The sequence below is a fragment of the Gymnoscopelus microlampas genome (genome assembly GCF_963454915.1).
Source record: "Gymnoscopelus microlampas genome assembly, chromosome: 10".
Lineage (NCBI taxonomy): Eukaryota > Metazoa > Chordata > Actinopteri > Myctophiformes > Myctophidae > Gymnoscopelus > Gymnoscopelus microlampas.
The window spans coordinates 33,895,549-33,919,099 of NC_139947.1; the positions used below are offsets into that span (position 1 = coordinate 33,895,549).

Consider the following 23,551-nt stretch of genomic DNA (forward strand, 5'->3'; position numbering starts at 1 on the left):
CAGTGCGCTGACTCTCTCCCCACCCGCCCCCCGCCCCCTTGCGCTTCAACTACATGCAAAAAGGCCGTTCGCGGGGAAGAAAGGCAAATGGCTATACTGCAATGGCTATATTGCAACAGTAGAATACACCTCCTCAAAATATGACAGGAACGGTTGCCAGACTCTAGTATACTTCTGAGTAGAGCCTCTGATCGTATATTTAAGCTGTTCAAGTTTTAGATGTGACATCTAAAACCGTGTTTGTGGGATGGCGGAGCTGCTTTTTTCCAGCTGAACAATATCAGTCGTCTAGCCATTAAAGAGGAGAAGGCTATAGCTTCAGCTTGGTGAGTCGCTATTGTTGTTCCCTGTGGGAGGACACCAAACAATGCAGTCACTGGATTGGGGTCTATAGTTGCCCTACACATATATTAAAAGGTACTAAATACCTACGTCCAGAATGTAGTCAGTCTAGGGCACGACCAAAACATGTGGCTAAGGGTAGCTGGGTCCTGATTACACCTAACACAAGCTGGATCTAAATTGGGATAGAAAGTAGCTAGTCTACTTGGAGATAGATGCAAAACATAGCACTATTATAAAATGTTTGCGTACCTTTAAAAGTCAGTGCCTGCTGCCGGTGTCGTGTGACTGCAACCCCCTGCTGTCTTGTCTTGAATGGTAGAATGCCAGATGACTGAAACTAATGGAATCGCTTTTTGTCTCACAGCATGATTCAATCTGTGTGCATAGCTGTAATTGATTCGAAATGGGGCTATTTTCTCTGAGAATACTTGTTCCGGCTTTCTTGTAGATAAATTGTTTGTTAGGATGGAATCAAACGGATGTGTAAGGATAAGGACAAGGATAGGATGTCATACTATTTGTGGTATCCACTGTTCATCTTGATGTTTGAATTTGCTTTTTTTGTTTTGTCTGTCTCCTTTAGGGAGTAGCCTTTGCCTCACTCTTCTTCATTCTGGTGTCCATTACCACCTTCTGTCTGGAGACCCACGAGGCCTTCAATGACATGTTCAACCGGACTGAGCTGGTAGTGGAGGGCAATGTCACCAGGGAGGTGGAGATGTGGGAGGTAGTGACCAAGCCAATCCTCATACAGGTTGAAGGGATCTGTGTGATCTGGTTCACATTTGAATTCCTGGTGCGCATCATCTGCTGCCCAGACAAGGTTGTCTTCATCAAAAACATGCTAAACATCATCGACTTTGTGGCCATTCTGCCATTCTACTTGGAAATGGGCCTGAGTGGTCTATCATCCAAAGCAGCCAACAACGTGCTGGGCTTCCTGCGTGTCGTCAGGTTTGTCCGGATCCTCCGGATCTTCAAGTTGACTCGACACTTTGTTGGGCTGCGCGTGCTGGGTCACACGCTGAGGGCCAGCGTCAATGAGTTCCTGCTGCTCATCATCTTCCTGGCCCTGGGCGTTCTCATCTTCGCCACGATGATCTACTACGCCGAGCGCATCGGGGCCGACCCCGATGACCCCACGGCCGCCAACCACACACACTTTAAGAACATCCCTATCAGCTTCTGGTGGGCAGTGGTCACCATGACGACACTGGGCTACGGAGACATGTACCCTCAGACCTGGTTGGGCATGATGGTGGGGGCGCTGTGTGCGCTGGCCGGGGTGCTGACCATTGCCATGCCCGTCCCGGTTATTGTCAACAACTTTGGGATGTACTACTCTTTGGCTATGGCGAAACAAAAGTTACCCAAGAAGAAGAAGAAGCACAACCCCAACCCAGATGCTCCCACTGATTCTGCGTCGTTTGCCAAGTCAGACACCAACTCTCCAAGGAACAGCACACAGAGTGATACTTGTCCACTGGCTACAGAAGAGAGCGTTGGCAGAAACCGCTCAGGTCATATCATTTATTCTCATCTATTCTCTTATACAGTATATAATGTATTCAATGTTACATTAAATGCGCTAAATCTCTGTTAAGCACACTTATAATGTATTGAAATCTGCTTTTAACACTGTATATTTATAGTTATAAGAACTCACAAATATTCAATAATTATGAAACATTATAAAGCATTCTATGATGACTTATAAGGTCAAGTATAAATGCAATGTCATTGGCTTATATCACTATTATAATTACAGGTATAATTAAAAGTGCATGCAATCAGAACACTTAAGGTCAAGTATTTTAAGACTTCATAATTACTGGTCACTCAATGACTTTCTGTTGGCCAGGATCATAGTCTATTATAATTTTCATAGTTGTAATACATTATAATGATTTTATAATGCATTATCACTATTATAACGCAATATGATTGTGTTATGATTATTGTTATAAAGCTTTACGAGTATTTATGGGTTCTTATTGCTATAATTTTACAGTGTTATAAGCAGATTATAATGCATTATAAGTATATGTTTATAATGCATTATACACATGTTGGGATGCATAGCAAGTGTTACCGCGATCTCCATATATGGGCATAAAAGGGACACAGAGAGACAGACAGGTACAAAATATATTGATGAAACCACAAATCCCCATATATGGAGTACCCTAATGTCCTCAATTTGACATCGTAGTACTGGGGTCATAGACTGGACTAGATTCAATATTTGGGCATGCCTGTCACGAAACTCATAAAAGGGACACAGACAGACAGACGGGTACAACGGTCTTTGACAACGGGTATTGCATAAATGGGTGGGGCATGAATTTCCAACTTGGATCGTTTCCGACTTGCATCGTTAGTTTACATAATTTCCACACAAAAGAGAAAGATATACAGTGTTGATTGGATTGTTAATGTAATTATACATTACATGTTGTTAGCTGTAGTTCTTATTTAAAGGACCATACCATAGGCAGTCTGACATTTTTAGTCCATTGACTACGGGTAAAGCATCCAGTATTTTATTTTATTTTTGAGGATGCCATGAAAATCCACTTGCAGAGACTTCAGATAGGTAATCCAACACACGTAATATAATTGACAGGTCGATAGACAGACAGACAGACCTTTTTTGATCCATGTGGGGAAATGCAGGTGTTATCACAGCACTGCAGTAAGCAGGGACTATGTTCTTGCCCCTGTCTGTGTCGCTGTCTGTCTGTCCGTTTGTGTACTGGGCCGATTAGCGTGAAACTTGGCAGGCACACTCCCAGTCGGCCAAGGAAGAACCTTTTCAAATCAGCCTTGTGGTGGCCTATAATTCTTGAACCATAGGTTGTACAATAAAAAAAATGTTTTCCTGGATTCCATGGAGCAGGACACAACTCCGCATATAGACCATGCCCATTTCCAATTTTCCACCATTTAGCATTTTCTTCAAAACACACTTTGCCACTACTCCTACAGTGTTTGTCCAAGACTCACACAAATCGGTACACATTCTCTCTGGAGTCATGTGATCAATATGTGTCAATCATCTTTCATATTCCATTACCATTGGCTATGATTGGCTGGCTTCCAAAATTTGCAGGAGGGCTAAGTTTTACAAAGAAATGCCACCAATCATGAACGCAGCATCCGCCCCAAATTTGAATCACACATTGAGTGGCCTCTAAACAGCACATAGCTGTTACACACCCATAGGGAGTGTTACAAAGGCTACAAATGTCACAGTTTGTAGCAGAAACATTACCCCCCCCCCCCCCCCCCCATCAAAATAAGCACAAATAGTATCGTGACTCATGTGACAATCCATAGGAGGCACCTAATGCCCACAGTTGCACGTAAAAACTCTATTTCCTCCTGCAGCGCCCTCGTGTCCTGATGACTGAACCCCACGACTGACACAGCCCGGGGTAGGCAACCAGGCCTGAGCGCACGATTCTAGTTTTGTTATGCTAATGTGTTTTAATGCACTGTAAAGAGTATTGATTTGAAAACTAGACGAAAATAGTCAGTGGAGAAAACGAAATCCAAAACACCCATGACCTATTGACTGTATAAAGGTGTTCAACGTTGACTGACTCAATTATTCAGTTTTAGTTCAGCAATATTTCAATTAACTTGAACTGTAATGGAAAATGGCCTCTATTTATAACGCACTTATATTATATATATATATTATATTATATTTCAGGATAAAAGTATGTACTTCTGTGGCCTACTAGCAGTGTGCAAAAACACATTTCGGTCTGATCGGTCCAGCAGCTTAGCGAGATTAGCTCTGGACACGGCGACAGAGACAGACCCTCTTCTAGACAACTAGAGTGCTGCAGAGCCGCGGCGTTAAAACAAACGACTTCTGCATCTTGTACCTCCTGAGGGTTTTCACTGTCTATTTGATAGAGGAGAGCAGTTTAGTCATAAAGCACACCATGATGTAATTACTGCTTCCAAAGAAGCGGAAAGAGTGGAAAAAAATGTGTTTTCGTGCAATATGCCTCTATCTTTCTCTGGGCCACGGTGGTGGCCTCGGTAAAAGCTTTGACATTTACACTGCCATGTTGTTACTCCCCTCCCGTCAGACTCCAAACAGAACGGGGACGCCAACGTGGCTCTTTCCGAGGAGGAGGTCTGCAGCCTGACACAGCCACTGTCCCCCAGTGACAAATGGTCCCTGCGTTGTTCCAGGGGACGCGACAAAGCTAAGAAAGAGGCCACCTGCTTCCTGCTTACCTCCGGGGACTTCTCTTGTCCTGGAGAGCCCACCATCCGCACTGGTAGGTTATGTGAATATCAATACGTAGATTGCACACTGACAGGGTACATACAATGGCATTAAATATACGCTTCTATAGACTCAATGCCAAAAGACTGTTGGAGGCTGCTTGTCAATAACTAGAGGGGGGAAAAAACGACCCACTTCCTTTTCCCAAACGTTTATCAACTCCCCCACAGACCCCCAGGTGACTGGAGGACACTGTTTCCAGTCATGATTCATTCAACAGTTCAAAGGGAAATCAATTACAGAGCTTTTCTAGAACTAATTACGTCATCTATCTGTCTGTGTGCTCTAAGGCACCACCAGGCTTTTGTTCTGTCATTTTTTCAAAGGGTATGTTTCCAGGTAATGTGGTTCCATGACAAACAATGTAGAGTGTGTACCTTAAACGTGTTTACAAATAGATGTGCTAATTTTGTCTGCACACACACTACTACATAATTATGAAATTCATTCTAGGGTTCAACATTGCAGTGATCTTATCATACAATAACTGCACAACTAAGTCAAATGAAAATTCATACATTTTAAATATTTGAATTTTTATATCCCATATACAGCTACTGTAATTCTTAACAAAACTATACTCTTTAAAACTATACTCTCGTATACCTGTACAGTATATGTGTATATATACCTGTAATTCGGATGTAAAAAAATAAAATGATTAGAACTCAAGAATGACAGGTATGTTTTCCAAGATTAACCTACACTGCTGCTAACAAAGCAATCATCTCGAGCGATATCACCTGACATTTCATCACATTTTCGTAATTCAGCCCAAGAGTCAGCTCATTCAAACGGGTAACGTGGGTGCAGTGAATTATAAGGGCAACTTGGGTGTGGCAAAAACGACACAATCAAATATTGTAATGTTTTTGACCAAATACCTCTGACGATAATATCGTATTGTGATAATATTTCAACAACAAGTTGCGATGCAATGCGTTGTGAGCTTGTAGATCGTCTCTTTTTGAACATCTTTGAATGTATAAATGTGATTGAAACCAGGAAAAGCGTCAAAGTTGAGAAAACCTCAACGCTTTTGCACAGAGCGACAAACCAGTCAGAGAATTCAGAGCGTGCTGTGCTCTGAAGTAGGTGTGGAGTACGCATATTCACTCAACACAACAGAATAGCTACTGTACAGAAGTTATGACTTCTGATAACTTTTTTAAATAGCAGTTTTAGGTGTGAAATATGTGGAATGCGCCTTAACCACTATACTAGGCCATTGTCGACCCCCCTACATGGTCTATTTAAAGCTTAACCCATTCAATCCGGAAACACATGTGTGTCATTTTAGATGTCTTTGGCTATTCAAAAATAGTAGATATACAAGCACATAGCATGCAAATACATAATGTTGGGGGTCTTTGACATGAAAAGGTTTGAGCACCACTACCATAGCAGGATTTAAAATACATTTGTTGATGCGTTCCCGGATTGAGCTTGTACATCTACTATTTTTGAATAGCCCAAAGTTTAGAATAATGGTTATAGCTAAAACAAATCTAAAATGACACATTATGAGTTCTCGGATTGAATGGGTTAAACTAGCAGTTGTAGATCGATAGACAACTAAACAAAATACATAAACAATCAGGATTGTGGGTCAGCAAAGAGGGATAACTCCAGGGCTGCGGTGAAACGAGGGGCTCAGGCCAGCTGCTCTGCCCAGCCAAGAGAGCTGATAGGCACAGAGGAGGAGAAGTAGAGACAATTGTTGCTTGTCTCTGGTAGCTTGGTTGTAAACAACCTATTCATTTTAGGCAGTAAATAGGCCATGTCGTCTTTTTTAGATTTCTTTTTGGCATTTTATGCTTTATTCAGATACACAGTGAGAAAGATAGGAAATGCGGACAGAGAACAGGGGAAAGACAAAGCAAATGGTCCTGCTGGCAAAGGAGTAAAACCAGGGACACGCTGTAGATTAGAAGGCATTCTGCATCCATGTGGTATGCGCCTGTGTGGTTAGGCAATCTTGATTCATTTCTGCTAGTTTAAAACTTTGTGATCAAGATCTGCTACTTCCGTACAGTATATTTCTACACCTCCTTATGATACACATGTTGACAGGCTGTCACTCAGCCCAATTTATTGCATTTAGCGTCGCGAACTAGTGTCGACGCTGCTGGTGTGAATTAGAGTTCGACGTAACGGTCGGCAATGCTCCCACTAATTCATTTCAGTTTTGTTGTCATCCTGCCATCACTTTCTGCCTGAATGGCCTGTTGGATCTCTGATCTCAGCTCACTGAACTCCCCAAATGCCCCTTGAGAGAAGTGACTCTATATTTGGCAGTGATGGATTCATTTCTCACATCCTGAGAGCAATTTCACCCCCTTTAAAGAGCCTGACTCTTACCCACAGAACTAGACTTAACGATTTACTGTTTACCCAGCATGTAACACGTTCCCATGATGCAACCTTTTTTTCTTTTCTTTGCTCATTATTACACCAGTGTCAAGGAAAAAAACAACAACAGAGAAATGGGGCACTTAGTGAGCTCCTGGCGAGGGTATCCCATTATGTTTTTCAACAGCCCATTAAAGGGTAATTATATTTCAATGTGTCACTTAAAAGCCTCCACGGTCCCCTAATGTGTTGAGTGTTGTAGATCGGTGTATGTTAATGGCATGTCAGCATACCCTGATAAAAACTTGCAAAAATAAGGGATATGAGTGGAGATGTTGTGATGGGTGGTAATGGCTGGGGCCTGAGAAGACAGGTAATTCCCCTTGGCAGTCCAGAGACTGATTGACCCTCCCTGATGGCAATCAATACAGCTTAGCTGAGTAGCTCTATAAGCATGACAGCATAGGGTTGCATAAGTGAAAGTAAACTGTGGATACAAAATTAAGCAAATAAAAAAGGATGTGATATATGCCACTCTGTCATAGAACTAGCAATGCAAAAATTATGACGCCTCCCATCTAGCACACACATCATACACACACACGTAGCCACATGCATGCAGGCAGACAGACTGGGGAGCATCATTGCTGACTGAAATGTTGCCGTTCCACTCACACAACATGAATGAAGCATGGGATCGGCAGTGGCTAACAATTGTGGGCTTTAACTATGATAAGAACAAATTACATTGTCAGTTTATGGCATTTCCAGGCTAGCTCTCTGCTGATCCCAGAGACAGAGACAAAAGCACAGGAAATCTGAGCAACGCCAGATGACCTCAAAAGTAATCAGAGAGAGAGAGACAGAGATACAGAGAGAGAGAGAGAGAGAGAGAGAGAGAGAGAGAGAGAGAGAGAGAGAGAGAGAGAGAGAGAGAGAGAGAGACACAGAGAGAGAGAGAGAGAGAGAGAGAGAGAGAGAGAGAGAGAGAGAGAGAGAGAGAGAGAGAGAGAGAGAGAGAGAGAGAGAGAGAGAGAGAGAAGGGGGAGGTGTAATTCAATCCTGAGCCTTGTGTCTGGTGAATATGTGGATGATGACATCCCAGTCTATTACAGGAGAATATCACACGTACACAATGCATTTTCATGCACATTAACTGGGATTGGGTAGTGGCTATGCATTATTGAATAACAATATTAAAGCATTTAATTCCATCAGAATTGACTGCAAAATCTAAATAATTTGTTTATAAAAATGGAAGTGGTTGTTCAAGGCATTGCACTGATGCACTCACAAATGTCTTGAATTGGATCCCTGGAAATTGATTAGTTCACCGTGCCCATAGGGGATGGGTTGGGTTCAGGCTAATTCCAGGATTACATAGGTACAGCATCTCTGAAAATACATAGATGTTTATCAGACTCTGGTAAAACCTAGCCGGTCCTCTGGTAGAAGCACAAATATCGATGGCGGAGTTGAAATGCCAAATGTTGTGACAAGCTGCCTGTTAAATACTGCATCAGCCTCCACTGTCACAAGTTATACTGTATGATTTAGATACAATGCCTCTTTGTTTATAAAGCAGGTTCTCCCATTGATGAAACAACTGCCTATTCACTACCTTGCAAACCATTAAAAAAACAGCAAATCTATGGAGATGCAGGGACTGGCTTATGAACAGGGATGGGCCGCTACATTCCCAAATGACTCCTTCAGATGATTGCCACTAATTGGCCTCCATTAGCAGCATGGTTGGTCACAGCTAAAGGCTTCCGCCGATCTGTGCAGTTATGATCTTCCATTCATTCTTCCAGAGGCTTGAAGCCATTCATAGTTTTTTGACACATGGTCAGGGTAAAGAGAGCAGTGTCATGATGCTGTTCTCCGAACAGGGGGTCAGAACTGTTTGCTAGATATTCTGAGACGGTCATGGGCAAAAGGAAATTCTGACCCAATTGCTAAAGAAGCCGAGAACCACTGGTCTATGACTATGAACTCACCCACTGCCAGCGGTTTTTGTGTTTTATAACCTTTTCAAGTAGTCACAGAATATTTATCTCCAGTATGATTGATCCCCTGATGGTTGCTAATCACGGAGGGTTTCACTGTGTGGTTTCACAAATGTCAACGAGGTCATCGCGACCTCGTTGACATTTGTTGTCTGCCTTTGAAAATAGCATGTCTCGACCAAAAATACATAGTAAAAAAAATACACAGGAGCCGAGATACAGCATTTTTAAGTAATAAGTTAACCAGGAAGTGAATGGAGCAGTAAATCTTCGGATCGCGTTCTCTCTGGTTCTAAAATAATGGCCATGTGGACCGTACCAATTGAGTCGAAAACGTGCCCATGGCAGTAAAAGAGTTAAAGGGGCATGGTTAACAGTACCTTACACAAAATTCACTGAATAGCCCAGATATATTTCCTAGTTCATACACAGTCAATTCCGCCAATCTATTTTTGCAGAACGTTCACCTATTTTCCCAGAATGTTCGTCTATTATTATGACATGCCCAGAATAGGGACACTAGGGTCCAAACTGGTTAACACGGAGGACCTTTCTGTGTATCATACAACACTGTTTGATCTGGTTTCTTTCCGTTCTGTGTGTTTCCTCTCAACAGAGAGCTGCAAGGACCTCCTCACTGCCACAGGAAACTACGTTCAGCCAGAGGTCACCACTCTAACCTGAATGCCATTAGCTACAACAAACAAACAGAATGTTGAACTGACTGAATGGTGACACGACTGGGTTGGAGATGGAGCTCTGAACCCCTCTAGTTGGAATGAATGAACTACAGACCAGGCCTTTGTTTATTCAGGAGAATACCTAATGTGTCATAATAACACCCAACTATTTGCTGTTGAATATCATTCTGCTCAGCTGCCTCTTGATACATATACACACCTACAGCATATGTTTTAAAAACATTTAGCATGTTACTGCATGACACAACATTTTATGATCATGTACCTTGAAAATGACTAACATCCATATGCTTATCATCTAGGGACATACGTATGTCCCCTTGTTTTTGATCTGAGGTTTTTGTCAGGAGTTTTAATCACCTGGCAATATTTTTTAATTATGAGATATTGCTACAATATCATGCATTTGTGAACAAGGTTTTACTATGTACGCAAAATAAACATTCAAAATATATATGTAAACGTGTACTGGACGGCGAAATGTAGTTCTTTTTGGAACTCTGCTAACTTTGATGTCAGTAAAATTCACCTCTTTAACCATAAATGTTCTAAATGTTGACTAAAAATGCCAGTTATGTTAGATGGCACTGTACCGTAAACGCGTTACTGTGAACTAGATTAGAAACTTAAAAGTTGTTATTCAAAGATGTCTCCCAGTGAAATGGATCCACAAAAATGGAACGCCCGATTAATGTGTGTTTTGATTAAAGCCAAACAGGTCGGTCTCTGCCTTCCATCATGTCAGAGGTATTCAACACAGACCACAGGGACAACAGACAACATTAATCAACAGACAGCATGTTATGAATGCCACCCAGGCAAAACAATGTCTGTGGCCGTTTCCACGAGAGGGAGAATCTATGGGATGTTTTTGTCTTTCAACTACAACTACATAAGCATCATACCTGGTTGAGAAGGGTCCAAATGTAAGCTGTTATTACAGTAGATAACATGGTAGATTTTCGTTACCATCATTAGTGAATATGTACTGTAGTAAGGATGCATACAGTGGCATCGGTTCCAGTTTTGTGCCTAATGTTCAGTAATGGAGCTTAAATGTGTGCAGCTATGTAATTGTTTTGTTTGTTGAACACTTTGAAGTTTTGTCAGTTGTGTACAAGCCATTTACACAGTACATGTTTCCGGGGAGGGAGCAAAAGTACTGTGGTTTCTTTCACTGGTGACTTAATACGTATAATCCTCATGGTCTGCCATAGTTGCCTTATGTTCTGATAAACCAAGGGAAAAATCTCAATTAGACTTCAGCCCCATTTTTAATGCTGACAAAAGTCTTTAAGAAAAGCACAGTTGTATGTAGCAAAATAAAATATATTAAATGAATGAAAAGAAAACCTGTTGCTATTAACATGACACGTTCTGAAATATCTTTATAATCAACCAATGGTGGAATGGTAAATTGTCCACTATTGTTTATTTTGGACAAAGGGGAAGGAGGCTGTGGGTCTGTCTCAGAAGTCCTGGTTATGGGTCATGTATGGAACAAGTGGTTGTCTTGGATTGAATCCCTGTCAAGCTGTCAGATGTTGTGTCTCCGGTGCAAAGCACTGGATATCTTGTACCATGTAACGTAGGCACGTGTTTCTATGCAGGAATACAAATAAAATCAGATTTTCCCCTTAGCTGTCGATTCAAAGTGTATTATTGTATGTTCTAAAGCAGCATTTTTTATATTCATGTAATGTATGTATTTTTCACTCTATTAGAACATTTCCATTTCATTCAAATTTCATGCGCCCACACACAGTTCAATCTGGAGTGTTAATTTAACTCTTGAGTGTTTTTACCCACAAAGTCAAATGAACACTCGGGATTGTACTGTGCACGTCTATTTAAAGAGACAGCCCAACTATAGTGTGGTTGATCATGGCAATGTTCCAGAGTGGTGTAAGAAGGGAAATTGCAGTCATGCCTCCCGCTCCCCCCCGTGTCTGCATGATTATGTACTGAAGGTGTTGAGATGGAACACAACGCGTCTCCATGGAGATTGGGGACGGCGGGCAACACTAATTACTGCTCAGCTGTCTCTGTATTTGACATGCAATGCATGCAGAAACACTCTCACACTGACACTTCAGATGAGCACACTCTCACCCACACACACACACACACACTGATTCAATGACTCATGCCACATGCACAAACATACGCACAGTTAAATGTCACCGCACACACATCACACATAGGACACCAGTGCATGAGCACACTTGCGCACGCACTCACGCACGTACACACTCACACAAAAACGCACTTTGGCTCATGGTAAGAATATCATTATTGCGGTTGAGGGCTGTTTTGATGTTCAGAGACGAAGTAAAGACAGTGGGGACAGCAGGGGTTAGACGACATCGGTGTGTCACAAACTTAAATTAAAGCCTGTGTGAGTATGAAAGCACATGTCCTACTTTCATACTAAAAGCGGATTTTAGTAAGCTCATTTTTAAATGTTTTTACACCAGTCAGAGAGGCCCATATCATTTATACACATGGAAGTATCGCCAACCTACGGCTATTTAGGTGCATTCCAATGAAGGACACAGTGATTACATTAAACCCTAACCTAAGAGCACTTAAAGGTAAAACTAAATCCTGGCTACTTGATAGGGTAGCACAGTGGCGCAGCCAGAACGCTAATATAGGCTGGGCCTAGGCAGGAGCGGGTGGGCATGCATGCACACGTGCGCAGCGTGCATGCATGCGTCCCTGACCTTGCGGTTTTGGGCGGATTTGGGGCGTTTTTTTGTTACTTTATTTCGGTTTTAGGGTTAGGTTAGGTTAGGGTTATGTTATTTAATTAGTATTTTTGTCGGATTTTACTGATTTTTTTATCAAAAAAAAATGTATTAGATCCTAATTATTGTCTTATTTTAAATGATTGACACAATCTCACTTTATCTATTTATTTATTTGAGAATATATTGTTTGAACAAAGGATTTAAGGTATTTTTTATTTTATTTGCTACTACTTGATTACATTTTTTTTAGCTTTTAAAAATGTCATAACTGTATTATTTATGTAGAGTATGTCTATGTCTCTGTTTTCTGTGAGAGGACCACAATGAAGAAGATACATTTCTGACTTTATTGTGTTTTTTATCCTCAATTGTCTTTTGGCCCTCAAGTGATGGTTTCTAGCAAATAAATCAAATCTGTCAGAATACAGGGTGACACGAGGGGAACTACACAAAAATCCTGAGAGTTCATTTAACAGTTCCATTCACACACTCTCATTGTTAAATTGCCACCCAGGAGTTTGCGGTGTTGCTTGTTACTGCTTTTGCCATACTGTGTTCATGCATAATATTTTTCACACACACACACACGCGCACACACGCACGCACGCACGCACGCACGCACGCACACACACACACACACACACACACACACACACACACACACACACACACACACACACACACACACACACACACACACACACACACACACACACACACACACACACACACACACACACACACACACACACACACACACACACACACACCCCTTTTAAGTGGTTTGAAGGCATCTGAGCAATAACATTTAAACTCACATTAGCATCAGCACAGTGAGATGTAGTTTAGTTGTACTACAATCTTATTGTCTTGCACTTCCACCATAAGGGATAATGGATTGAAATGGCTTGTATTCATTTTGTATAAATTAGGCGTATAAGTGCATGGATTGATTTTGATACACTATGTCAAACATGTTTAGAGCTATCAAAAGCTTTTCTTATTTTACCATGTAGAAGGATTCAATTAGAACTAAGGATACATGCATTTTTGATGGCTTTAATAATTTCCTATGACTTTGAAACTGAAATTTGTGGGAATCCTCTTTCATAAATGTTAACTCTTATTCCACATTATAAGTACTCTGTTTGCGGCAATGAATGCTTTGGTAAGCAAAGTACTTAATGAGGAAAATAATCCTCCCATCTGATACAATGAGTGGGGAAACTTAAAGCTGCCCATAAAACCACATCTTTGTTGTTTTTAATGTCACTCCCGAGTATTCCACTGCCAAAACACATGCAAATGTATTTTATTACAAATTCCACACCCTTTTTCATGCAGTCATACTCGCCATAGCGAAGGCATGATTTTGTCTGACAAATTGAAACCCCCAGACTATGTGCAAAGGATTTTTTTCTGGCACACTATCAGAATATCAGGTATAATTGGTTCTGACCCAGTCTATCGGTATTCTCTGTATTCTCTCTGCCCCGCCCGACACACACACAAACACAATAACCCTCACCCACGTTCCACCCCCTCCCCACCTCTTACTGAGGCACAAACGAAAGGAGGGAGGAAACAAGAGGCGTAACATGGTTGCTATGGTGACAATGCTTTTAAGGTGTTGGAGGTATTTATTTCTCTCTCTCTCTCGCTCTGTTCTCTCTATTCCTACAGCAGCTAACACCCATTAGCCTCCAGGACCTCAAGTGTGACTTGGTTACGTGCCAGTGTCGCACACCAAAAATAGCCATTCAATTAGATCTGCAATTTCTTGGTGTGCAACACCGGCACACAACCAAGTATAAAACGGGGGTTAGAGAGCCTGTAGCCACACTGACACTCACTATCTCTACAGCATTATGTGAATGTGGGAGTCATGTGTCATTTTGCTCCCCAGCCCCCAGGCCAAACTCACACATTTCTTTTATCCAATCGATTCAGAGGGCAATTAAGAACTGTTGCTGGGGAGCGCCCCTGGTTGACTGGACAGTGCGACAACCACATAATCCCAACGTGCCTGCCCTGAATCTACCTCCTCTCTGCCCTACTTGGATTGCTGTCTTTTCTACTACTGCCCTGCCCAAGTACTTGTTGGAATGCTTTTTAAATGGACGTGTACAATATGTGTCACCAGTCATTTTCCCAGGAAGGGGTTTGGCTGATCTTCTCTGCTGTTTGTAATCTTTGCCCAGCTTCACATTCTGCAGGTGCACACATTCACCATAGGGAGCTCCTCTGTACCAATGAACAACTCTATTGGAGCCATTGTGGGTCAATATGTTCCTCAAGGGCATGCATGCTACAATATCAGGTAAGGTAATGAAGAATGTTTCCTACGACCAGATTCTGCTATACATGAGAATTTGAGCTAGTGGCTGGGAAGCCCACTTCTCCAGCCTCTTTGACTAGCTGGCTCTATTGTGCAAACATTTCAAATAATTACACGGTAAGGCAAGTTTATACCACATTCCAACAACAAGGCAACTCATAGTGCTTTACAAAAAACATTAAGAGCATTAAGAACAAGTGCAATAGAAAACACATTAGAAAAGGCCATTTGATGATAATGTAAAAGAAAAAAGTGCACAAGAAATTAATTAAAAAAAACACAATAAAGGGCAAAAAGGTAAAATCTTCAGCTTGGATTGAAAAGAACAGATCGACCAATGATGTCTGGATGATTCATATGAGACTGAAAATGAGACTACAAAGTGCATTTGTAGAAAATATCACCAAATATCAATACATGTCAACACCGTTCATCACTGTTCAGGCAGATTGCCTCTGGAGGACAGGACAACCATAAAGAGAAAAGCAAAACAAGAAAATAAGTGAAATCAAGACAAAAGTGTGAACGGGGATGGAAACGTAATGATCCATGAAGAGCAAAAAAAATGATCTCTCTGCCTCAGAAGCATTATTGTGTTCAACAGCAGGCCAGCCGCTATGGGGCTACTACTAATGGACAGCAGCACTCCCTGTTCTCATCTGGTCGGTCTCTCTCTCTCTCTCTCTCTCTCTCTCTCTCTCTCTCTCTCTCTCTCTCTCTCTCTCTCTCTCTCTCTCTCTCTCTCTCTCTCTCTCTCTCTCTCTCTCTCTCTCTCTCTCTCTCTCTCTCTCTCTCTCTCTCTCTCTCTCTCTCTCTCTCTCTCTCTCTCTCTCTCTCTCTCTCTCTCTCTCTCTCTCTCTCTCTCTCTCTCTCTCTCTGCCTGCCTGCATGAGAAAGACAAACATAAAGAGAAACACACAGATGGAGAGAGTGGTAAGAGGTTCTCCCTACGAGGGAGAGCAAGGGTGGTAGAGTGAAGAATATTACCCTGACTATAGGGCTCCATCACCGATGACCAATATACCACATGAGCTCTCATCCTCATCTTTACACTTGCCACCTACTCTCTCTTCCCCCAGCTGCTGTACCTTTGACACAAAAGCCAACACCAATGTAACATAAGTGTTCCACTATGCCACACCCACAGGAAATACGGGACTCTCTAATCAAAAAACATTACATTATACCAGAAGCAGAAAAGGGGCCTAATAGACATTAATGCATTTAAGGGTCAATGTGTCTTTGGCTGAAGACGGATGTGAGGTTAGCTACAATAAGGACCAGGTGCCCACTAATGAGACTGAAAATGCTTTGAACTTGAAGTATAAGTAGTGATGCTTCTTCTGCATGCTTCTTCTGAAGCATGCAATGCTTCAGAAGAAACAAGAGAGCAATCGCACTCGTCAAGTCACAACAATGACTCGGCAAGTATACAATCAGCCTATTCTATATGATAATGTGATAGCAAAATCATTACCCCAACCTGCATAATTAATCAACAAAGGGGAAGCAGACATGATCAGTAGCCTAATGCTTTTGTCTTTGAAATGTTTAGTTCAAAGAAAAGACCCTTCTAGCTTTGATTACAGAAACCCTGTATGTCTACAGTACATGCTACACAAAGTGATCGAAGCATCAAATAAAAAAATGCACCTGCAGATGCAGGTGCAAACCCGGTTATTATTGTATAATGCTTGTTGTAGTGGAAATTACATTTTGTGTGGAGGAAATTATGATTTGGTTGTAAATAGAAATGACAGCAGGTTTCCAATGGGATTTTGAATTCATGACAACTGGGGGCAAGCTGGGAAATGTCCTACTTACTTTCCCAACTCCGTCTGTTGGGAACGTTAATGTTGTTTACCTTGGTAACACTTGCTAATATGCATCCCATGTCTATAATGCAAATGCATTATAAACATACTTACAAGGCATTATAATGTGCTTATAACACTGTATAATTATAGTTATAAGAACTAATATATTATCATAATAAATAATCATATTTCTTTATAAGAATAATAACACATTATAAAGCATTTTATAATGACTTAAGGTGAAGTATTGAAATATGTCATAATTGCTGGACACTCAGTCATTTTATTTTCAAGGATCATAGTGTTTTATAATTGCCATAGTTGTAATACATTATAATAATGTTATACTATAATCACTGCTATGAAGCATTATAGTGTTATACGTCACTTTTAGTTCTGGCTCACATTTTGTATTATGCCATGTGTGCTAATTCAGGCTGCTAACTCATTTTGGCAAAGTGCATTCATCTGAGGCAGAGCTTCATAAGAATTATGTACAATCCTCTTTTTGCATACATGTCTCTACCTGTGTAGGGGGTTGACAGGGAAACCATATAGACTCCAGTACAGGAATTATACTTATAATGTATCCATCCAATGTACAGAAAACAAGTGTTTCTAGGCCTGTTGTGTCTGATTTCCCTTACATGAGGAACAAAAAGGGCAAGAAAACGAGACATCAGGCAAGATGGCAAGATTAGCTGTTGTTATGCTAGCTAACGGGGGATCCTAATAAACTCAATAAACATGACACGAATACAAGCCAAAAGGTTACTCCCATTTATAAGAAGGCTCGATATGAAAAATCACCATTAAGACCCTGTGGCATGCCATTTACTGATATTGGTGTATCCATAACATCTCCCTTTGGGACAACAATCTACGCCAACAAAACGAAGGGTGGGCTGGGGAGCCATGGTGTGTTCCAAGATAATATTTTGCCATGGCCGGTTCAATATTGCTATGATCTGCTAAAACAAATGCAGTTTTTACCATTAAGTGGATCTGAAAAGCATTTGCAATTGGTAGTCGGTAGCACTTTATGAGACAGCCTAGTGGAGCAGTCAGATTGGATGAGTGGACCAGTGTGTCTCTGAGAGTTGGTTCCACCTGTACATTTATTTATTATTCTTCACTGAATTATATAGTCAATTTACCTTTTTCTCACAGCTTAAGTCTGGATGTTTAGAATACATGGTCATTTTATATTACAACATTGTAATCAACTGTAATGTATTGACTCCGATTTCTCCACCATTTTTTTATTACATTTGTAATATATATATATTTTGCTTGTGATAGTTTTTTTCTTTTTATGAAACTCTCAAAGTAGGATTGTCTGACAGTAGAAAAGCTCTTTACAACCATTTAGGAAAATCCTGTTAGAGAGAATGATGTTATGTAAGAGCTGGGCCATTATGTCTAAAGACAGGCCAGAATAACATAGCCATTAGTATGTGCATTTGCCTCTTCACTACGCCTTTTCAGGTCTCTGACATACAGTACAGGGTCCATTTAGAAACATTCCCATACAGACACTTCCTGACACATTGAAAGGAAGTAGGGCTCATTGAGGAGGCTAGATATGAATATTGTCCATAGGAAGTGTTGAATATTAATCACCTCTATGTTGTGTCTGGTCGTGCCTCAATGTTCTCCTTACAGTAGATCATTACTTATGTATGAAAAGAAAAAAAAAGGTCCTCTGCCGCTTTCTGAAATCAATGCAGGGGTACATGTAACAAATGAGAGCATGCTTTATGGATGCTTGTCGTCCTTCAGCCGTCTTTACCAACAGTACCTGTGAGAGCAACACTGACGGTTTGTTGAATGGATGCAATCATCCCTTTCGACTGGGACTCTCACATGTTAAGTGTCTAATGCATTAGAGATGAGGCCTTAGTCAGGTACAGTAGGTAGAGAATAATTAACGTGCCTATGTTGTTCAACAAAAAATTGCAATAATTACCTTCCTACCTACAAGCACATTGTGACAAGTGCTAAATATTTTAAATATATATTTTGGGGGCTTTATTGAAAGTAGCCACACAGGAAACAGGGGGAGAGACAGAGAGTGACATGCAGCAAAGGTCGTCAGGCTTTGGAATTGAACCCGTGACTCACTGTCAGGCTGCATTAGAACAAATATGTGGTATATGCCTCAACCGCTACGCCAGCGGCGCCCCACAAGTACTAAATGTTTGACAGGGTCACTATATTCCCTGATTGGGGACCATTAATAACCTGTGATGATGCTCATTCATGGGCAGCTAATCCATCTTCAAACTGTGGTTAGTGGAGATTTAACCATCACAATGGTTATGGTAAAAAGAAAAATCATATCACATAAAGATTTGGCGGACCCCCTGTAGTAACTCTGAGGACCCCCTAGGGGTCCCGGACCCCCTGTTGAAGACCCCTGCTGTAAACTGAAGGAAAAAAACACTTTTTTTCAAAAGGGCACTTCTGGTCAAGAGGGCAAAGGGCAGGTGCTCTAGCACCACCTAGAGTCTATCTGTGCACGTCCCTGCAAGTGATGTGCGTATTCTATTAGTTTTTGTACCAAATTTGTAATTGCTCGAATACCTTCGAAGTGGTTTCCTCCCAGGAAAAGAAAGCTTGCTTCAGTTTTACAACCAGAAGAATATTTCACATGCCATTTCCCTTTAAATTGCTCTCGCCCGAACCAGCTACACCATTTGATAGGGTATGCATTTCTAATTAAGAAGCCCACCTCTCGAAACTGATTAATGAACAATTAACTGCCTATATTGACTATCCATAGCATCTGTGCTAAACCTCCTTGTTTTTATCATTAAAGCTGTAATCCTAAGTTTTATGTCCTCTCCTGGCAGAGAGATCCCTGCTTACCCAGGGTCGATACCGAGCTTAATAAGCTTCAGGCAGGGATACTTATCAAGCAGTAGGTGTCCTACCCGACAGCAGGGGTCAGAATTTCTTAATGGAAGAATAGGGATACCACCTCCAGTCACTGCAGATGTGCTAGTTATTAATATTAACATACTCTGCCATACAGATTGGTTAAAAATATGTTTAATTTATATAACATTTTTGCTTTAAAACCACACATCCTTAGTATTTTTCGTTGTTACATTTTTATCGTTAATGCTGCTGGTGCCTAGACATTCATACATTTCAGCTCAGAAAAAAACAAGAAAAAAAAAGATACATAAGGAAGTAGGGTCGGAGAGGCTTATTGTTAGCCGAGAATACGGGAGTCTATCCCTGTCTCAATGCACTACACCCCTGGGAGATGGATTGCTGAGGTGGAGCACAACACCTACCATCAGCTCCCAGGCCAGTACCGCACGACTTGCCACACCTGAGCCGTGCTATTCATACGCTGAGTAGGCGGTGCCCGGGATTGAACCCGTGACCTTGAGGTCCAAAGGCGAGGCGCTCTACCCGGACATGCGGTACAGAGGTTTATGACTATCCTTGTTTTGACAATGACAAAATGTAGAATTCACCAATATCAAACTGATATAAATCAGTTTTAGTGTGAAGTACAAAGTTATTTTAATCAGTTCTAACAATATATATTCTCTCATATAATAATAATAATATTAATAACTAGAAAAAGTGCTTCTCGGAGCACAGGTCTCCGCCAGGTCAGGTAAGTTAGTGTGGACCAGAAATGTTTGGAATTCACCAATCAGGCTGAAATGTGAAAAATCGGACGGATTCGTCTTGATGTCTTAAGTAAAGAGATCATGTGTACCGATTTGCGTGATGTTTGGACAACATTTGTGGGAGTAATAAAAAAAAAAAGTCTTGCGAAAATCTGCCTCCTGGTGGCGCTATAAAAGGGCAGTGGCATTTGCCCCTCAATGTAACGTGAATGTGCGAGCAAAGTTTCACCACAATCAGTTCATGATTTGCGGCATTTTGTTAACAACGGGCCACTCCTGCAAACTTTAGATGTTAATCTTAGCCAATAAGGCTGGAATATGAAAAATCAAACAGATTTGTCTATGACTATAGAGATCATGTGTACCGATTTTGCGTGAAATTTGGATAATGGGTGGAGTAATATGTGCAGGAGTAATATCCAACAATGTGTTTTCCATAAGTCGGCCTCCAGGTGGCGCTATGAAAGGCAGATGTGAAAAATGCAGGACAATGGTTTTTCCTTGGCCTCTAGGGAGTGCGCATGCAAGGTTTTACACAGATCGTGCAGTTATAGGTGAAACACAAATCGGCCTGTTATAACGCCACCATGAGGCTGATTAAAAAAATGTCTTCCTCTGCCTAGAGATACTTTTTTAAAAATTTGCCTCATGGTGGCGCTATGACAGGCTAATCAGAAACATTCGGGGCAGAGGTTCTGCTTTCGCATCCACGGAGTGTAAATCTGTAGGAGTGATATAAAAAAATGTGTTTTGCAAAAAACGGCCTCCTGGTGGCGCTATAACAGATCGGGCAAACAGTGGCGGAGATTATCTGTTCACAGAGAGATGGACACACGGACGGACGGACGGACGGACGGACAGGGTGCAAAACATGCTCTGCCTTTTGGCCTGGCGGAGATAATAATAATATTATTACTATTTCTCCATTATAACTCCACTCCATATATGCCTAGGTACAGCATAGTAGGGCCTAGTATACTGTTATGCTAAATGTCAAAGTAGTAAAAGATGTCACAAATATAAGATGGTAGAGTGAAAAGTAACAATGTAATTTAGGGGTGCTGTGGATAAAACAATTATGTGTGCCTTGAGCCCAAAAAGTTTGAGAACCTTCCCAAATACCAAAAAAAAATCAAAGTCAGAGTGCAATGTTTGTTTTTGGGCTTGTGTGTTTATGTATATTGTCACGGATGGATTCAGTGACCTCTCCTATCCCCTCTTTTCCTGGTGCTTTTCAAACTGTTTCCTGTTTACCTGCTTATTCAAGCAGTCAAACATAAATAGTTTTTCATGTGAGTGTACTCCGTTTTCACACAAGTTGAACAAAAGCATAATTGTATTTTTACAGGTTACACTGTCCAGCAACATCAATGCTTTATAGTATGTGAACATTTACAATTTGCCGAAAATAAAATTGACATTTTTAACTGTTAGGATAAATCCTGTTTAAATGATTGCTGAACAACTAAAATTAGTTTCAGTCCATATACTAGGTGTCCCTGAGCAAGACTCTAGAAGAATGGCTGTTCACTGAATGGCTGCTCACACACTGCTCCTAGTGATTATAGAATGGATACATGCAGAGGACCAATTTCACGTATGTGCATGTACTGTATACACATATATATACAAAAACACAAAAGGAGTGAGGACTAAATTATTATTACATTTCTGGCTCCATGCTGATTTAAGTTCCAGATATATCGATCACACACACACACACACACACACACACACACACACACACACACACACACACACACACACACACACACACACACACACACACACACACACACACACACACACACACACACACACACACACACACACACACACACACACACACACACACAGTTCAAGGCTTTGTTACAGTTATTAGAGATACTGGTTGTGACCGAGTATCTGTGACCACTGCAGCCTCGAAAATCTAATTGGCATCCAGGAAAACATGGGGCATTGTGGTTCAGCAGGGTTAGACGCTGGAGATAATTGGTTGTGTCCATGCTCCTCTGCTTTGAACTTTTCCTGCAGTTCCTCTACGGTTTGTGATCAAATGAATCTTCCTTTTTTATACAGAAAAATGTTTTTTTGTGTTAGCATAATACATTATTGGTGTGATAGATTTACAGTACGGTTAAGGATTCATATTGTCCAGTGCACTGTATGTCTGTTAAAAGTAAACAGTATTATTTTGTTTGCTTTAACACTATGGCACACACCCCTTCAAAATCAAACAGACAGCCCAAACATGTCATATATGCTGATATATATGATATACTGTATGTGTATATGCTGCCGTTGATACCTTCAAGCAACAAAAGTAGCTTGTTCTCTGATCGCACAGTACATGTACATGTTCCTATTATGACCCACTATAGGATTTTAATAGAATTAGCTTCCAGGGTGTTGTCTCTTGTACCTCCACTATACCGCCTACCTCTCATCACTCCTTCCATCTGCCTGTCTAAAGAATACAAAAAAGGGAGTGGACAAACTACACACATGGCAACTAAAGCCATCTACTGTACTGTAGGTGGTCCTCGTAATGGGCTAAATGGAGCCCATTGTATCATGCTTTTAGTATCTGTACCGTCACTTCATGAGACAGTTGACCTCCCCATCACATGCTCATCCAACAGGAAAAAACACACTGAAGAACCGGGAGCAGACAATCTGTCTGTGTGACCTGCTATACCTGTTTGTGTTTGTTTAAATGTACCACTCAGTCACTTCTCTCTTGCCGTTATACATGGTCTCCAATAGGCAGTAATATAATCAAATTATCATGGAATACTATGCAGTAATAAACTGTATCATGAATCTGTATTAATAATATTTTCCAAATAGCAATTTTCAAAACAAGTATTTGCAAACAGTAAAACAATATTGAATGAGATAAAGCTAATGAGACAAGTGATAAACGCCAGACACGAAATAAAAGCTGGGTTTAATACGAAAGGGCAAGTGTGTTTATTGATGTGCGTCTAGGCTTTGTCGATAAGCTGGCACCAGAATTCTGTGAAATGGGAGAATGGGGCATTGCACTGCAGAATTCAAGGCCATTGTCGCGATTCTCTCAGTGTTATTAAAAGACTCCAATTTGGTACAATTCTCACAATGTTCTGTTAAAACAAATGAACTGGCATTGTGGTATGGTTGAACACAAATCACAAAGCTTCACAAATAAGAACAGTGAGAAGAGATGGTGACGTACAGTAGGGCAATGTATGTTTAGTATGTGAATTGAGCACAGTCAGTAACACCACGTGTA

The 23,551-nt window shown here is 41.0% G+C and overlaps 1 protein-coding gene across 1 annotated transcript in view; it reads left to right on the forward strand.

The window, feature by feature from the left end:
- kcnc4 (potassium voltage-gated channel, Shaw-related subfamily, member 4) overlaps positions 1 to 11,288 on the forward strand; it is a 30,080-nt gene extending 18,792 nt beyond the window's left edge. Inside the window, exons 3-5 of the mRNA XM_084068225.1 lie at positions 929 to 1,865; positions 4,452 to 4,646; positions 9,632 to 11,288. Coding sequence (XP_083924351.1) covers positions 929 to 1,865; positions 4,452 to 4,646; positions 9,632 to 9,699 — 1,200 coding nt within the window. The 3' untranslated portion in view covers positions 9,700 to 11,288. The remainder of the gene's footprint in view (positions 1 to 928; positions 1,866 to 4,451; positions 4,647 to 9,631) is intronic.
- The last annotated feature ends 12,263 nt before the right edge of the window (positions 11,289 to 23,551 follow it).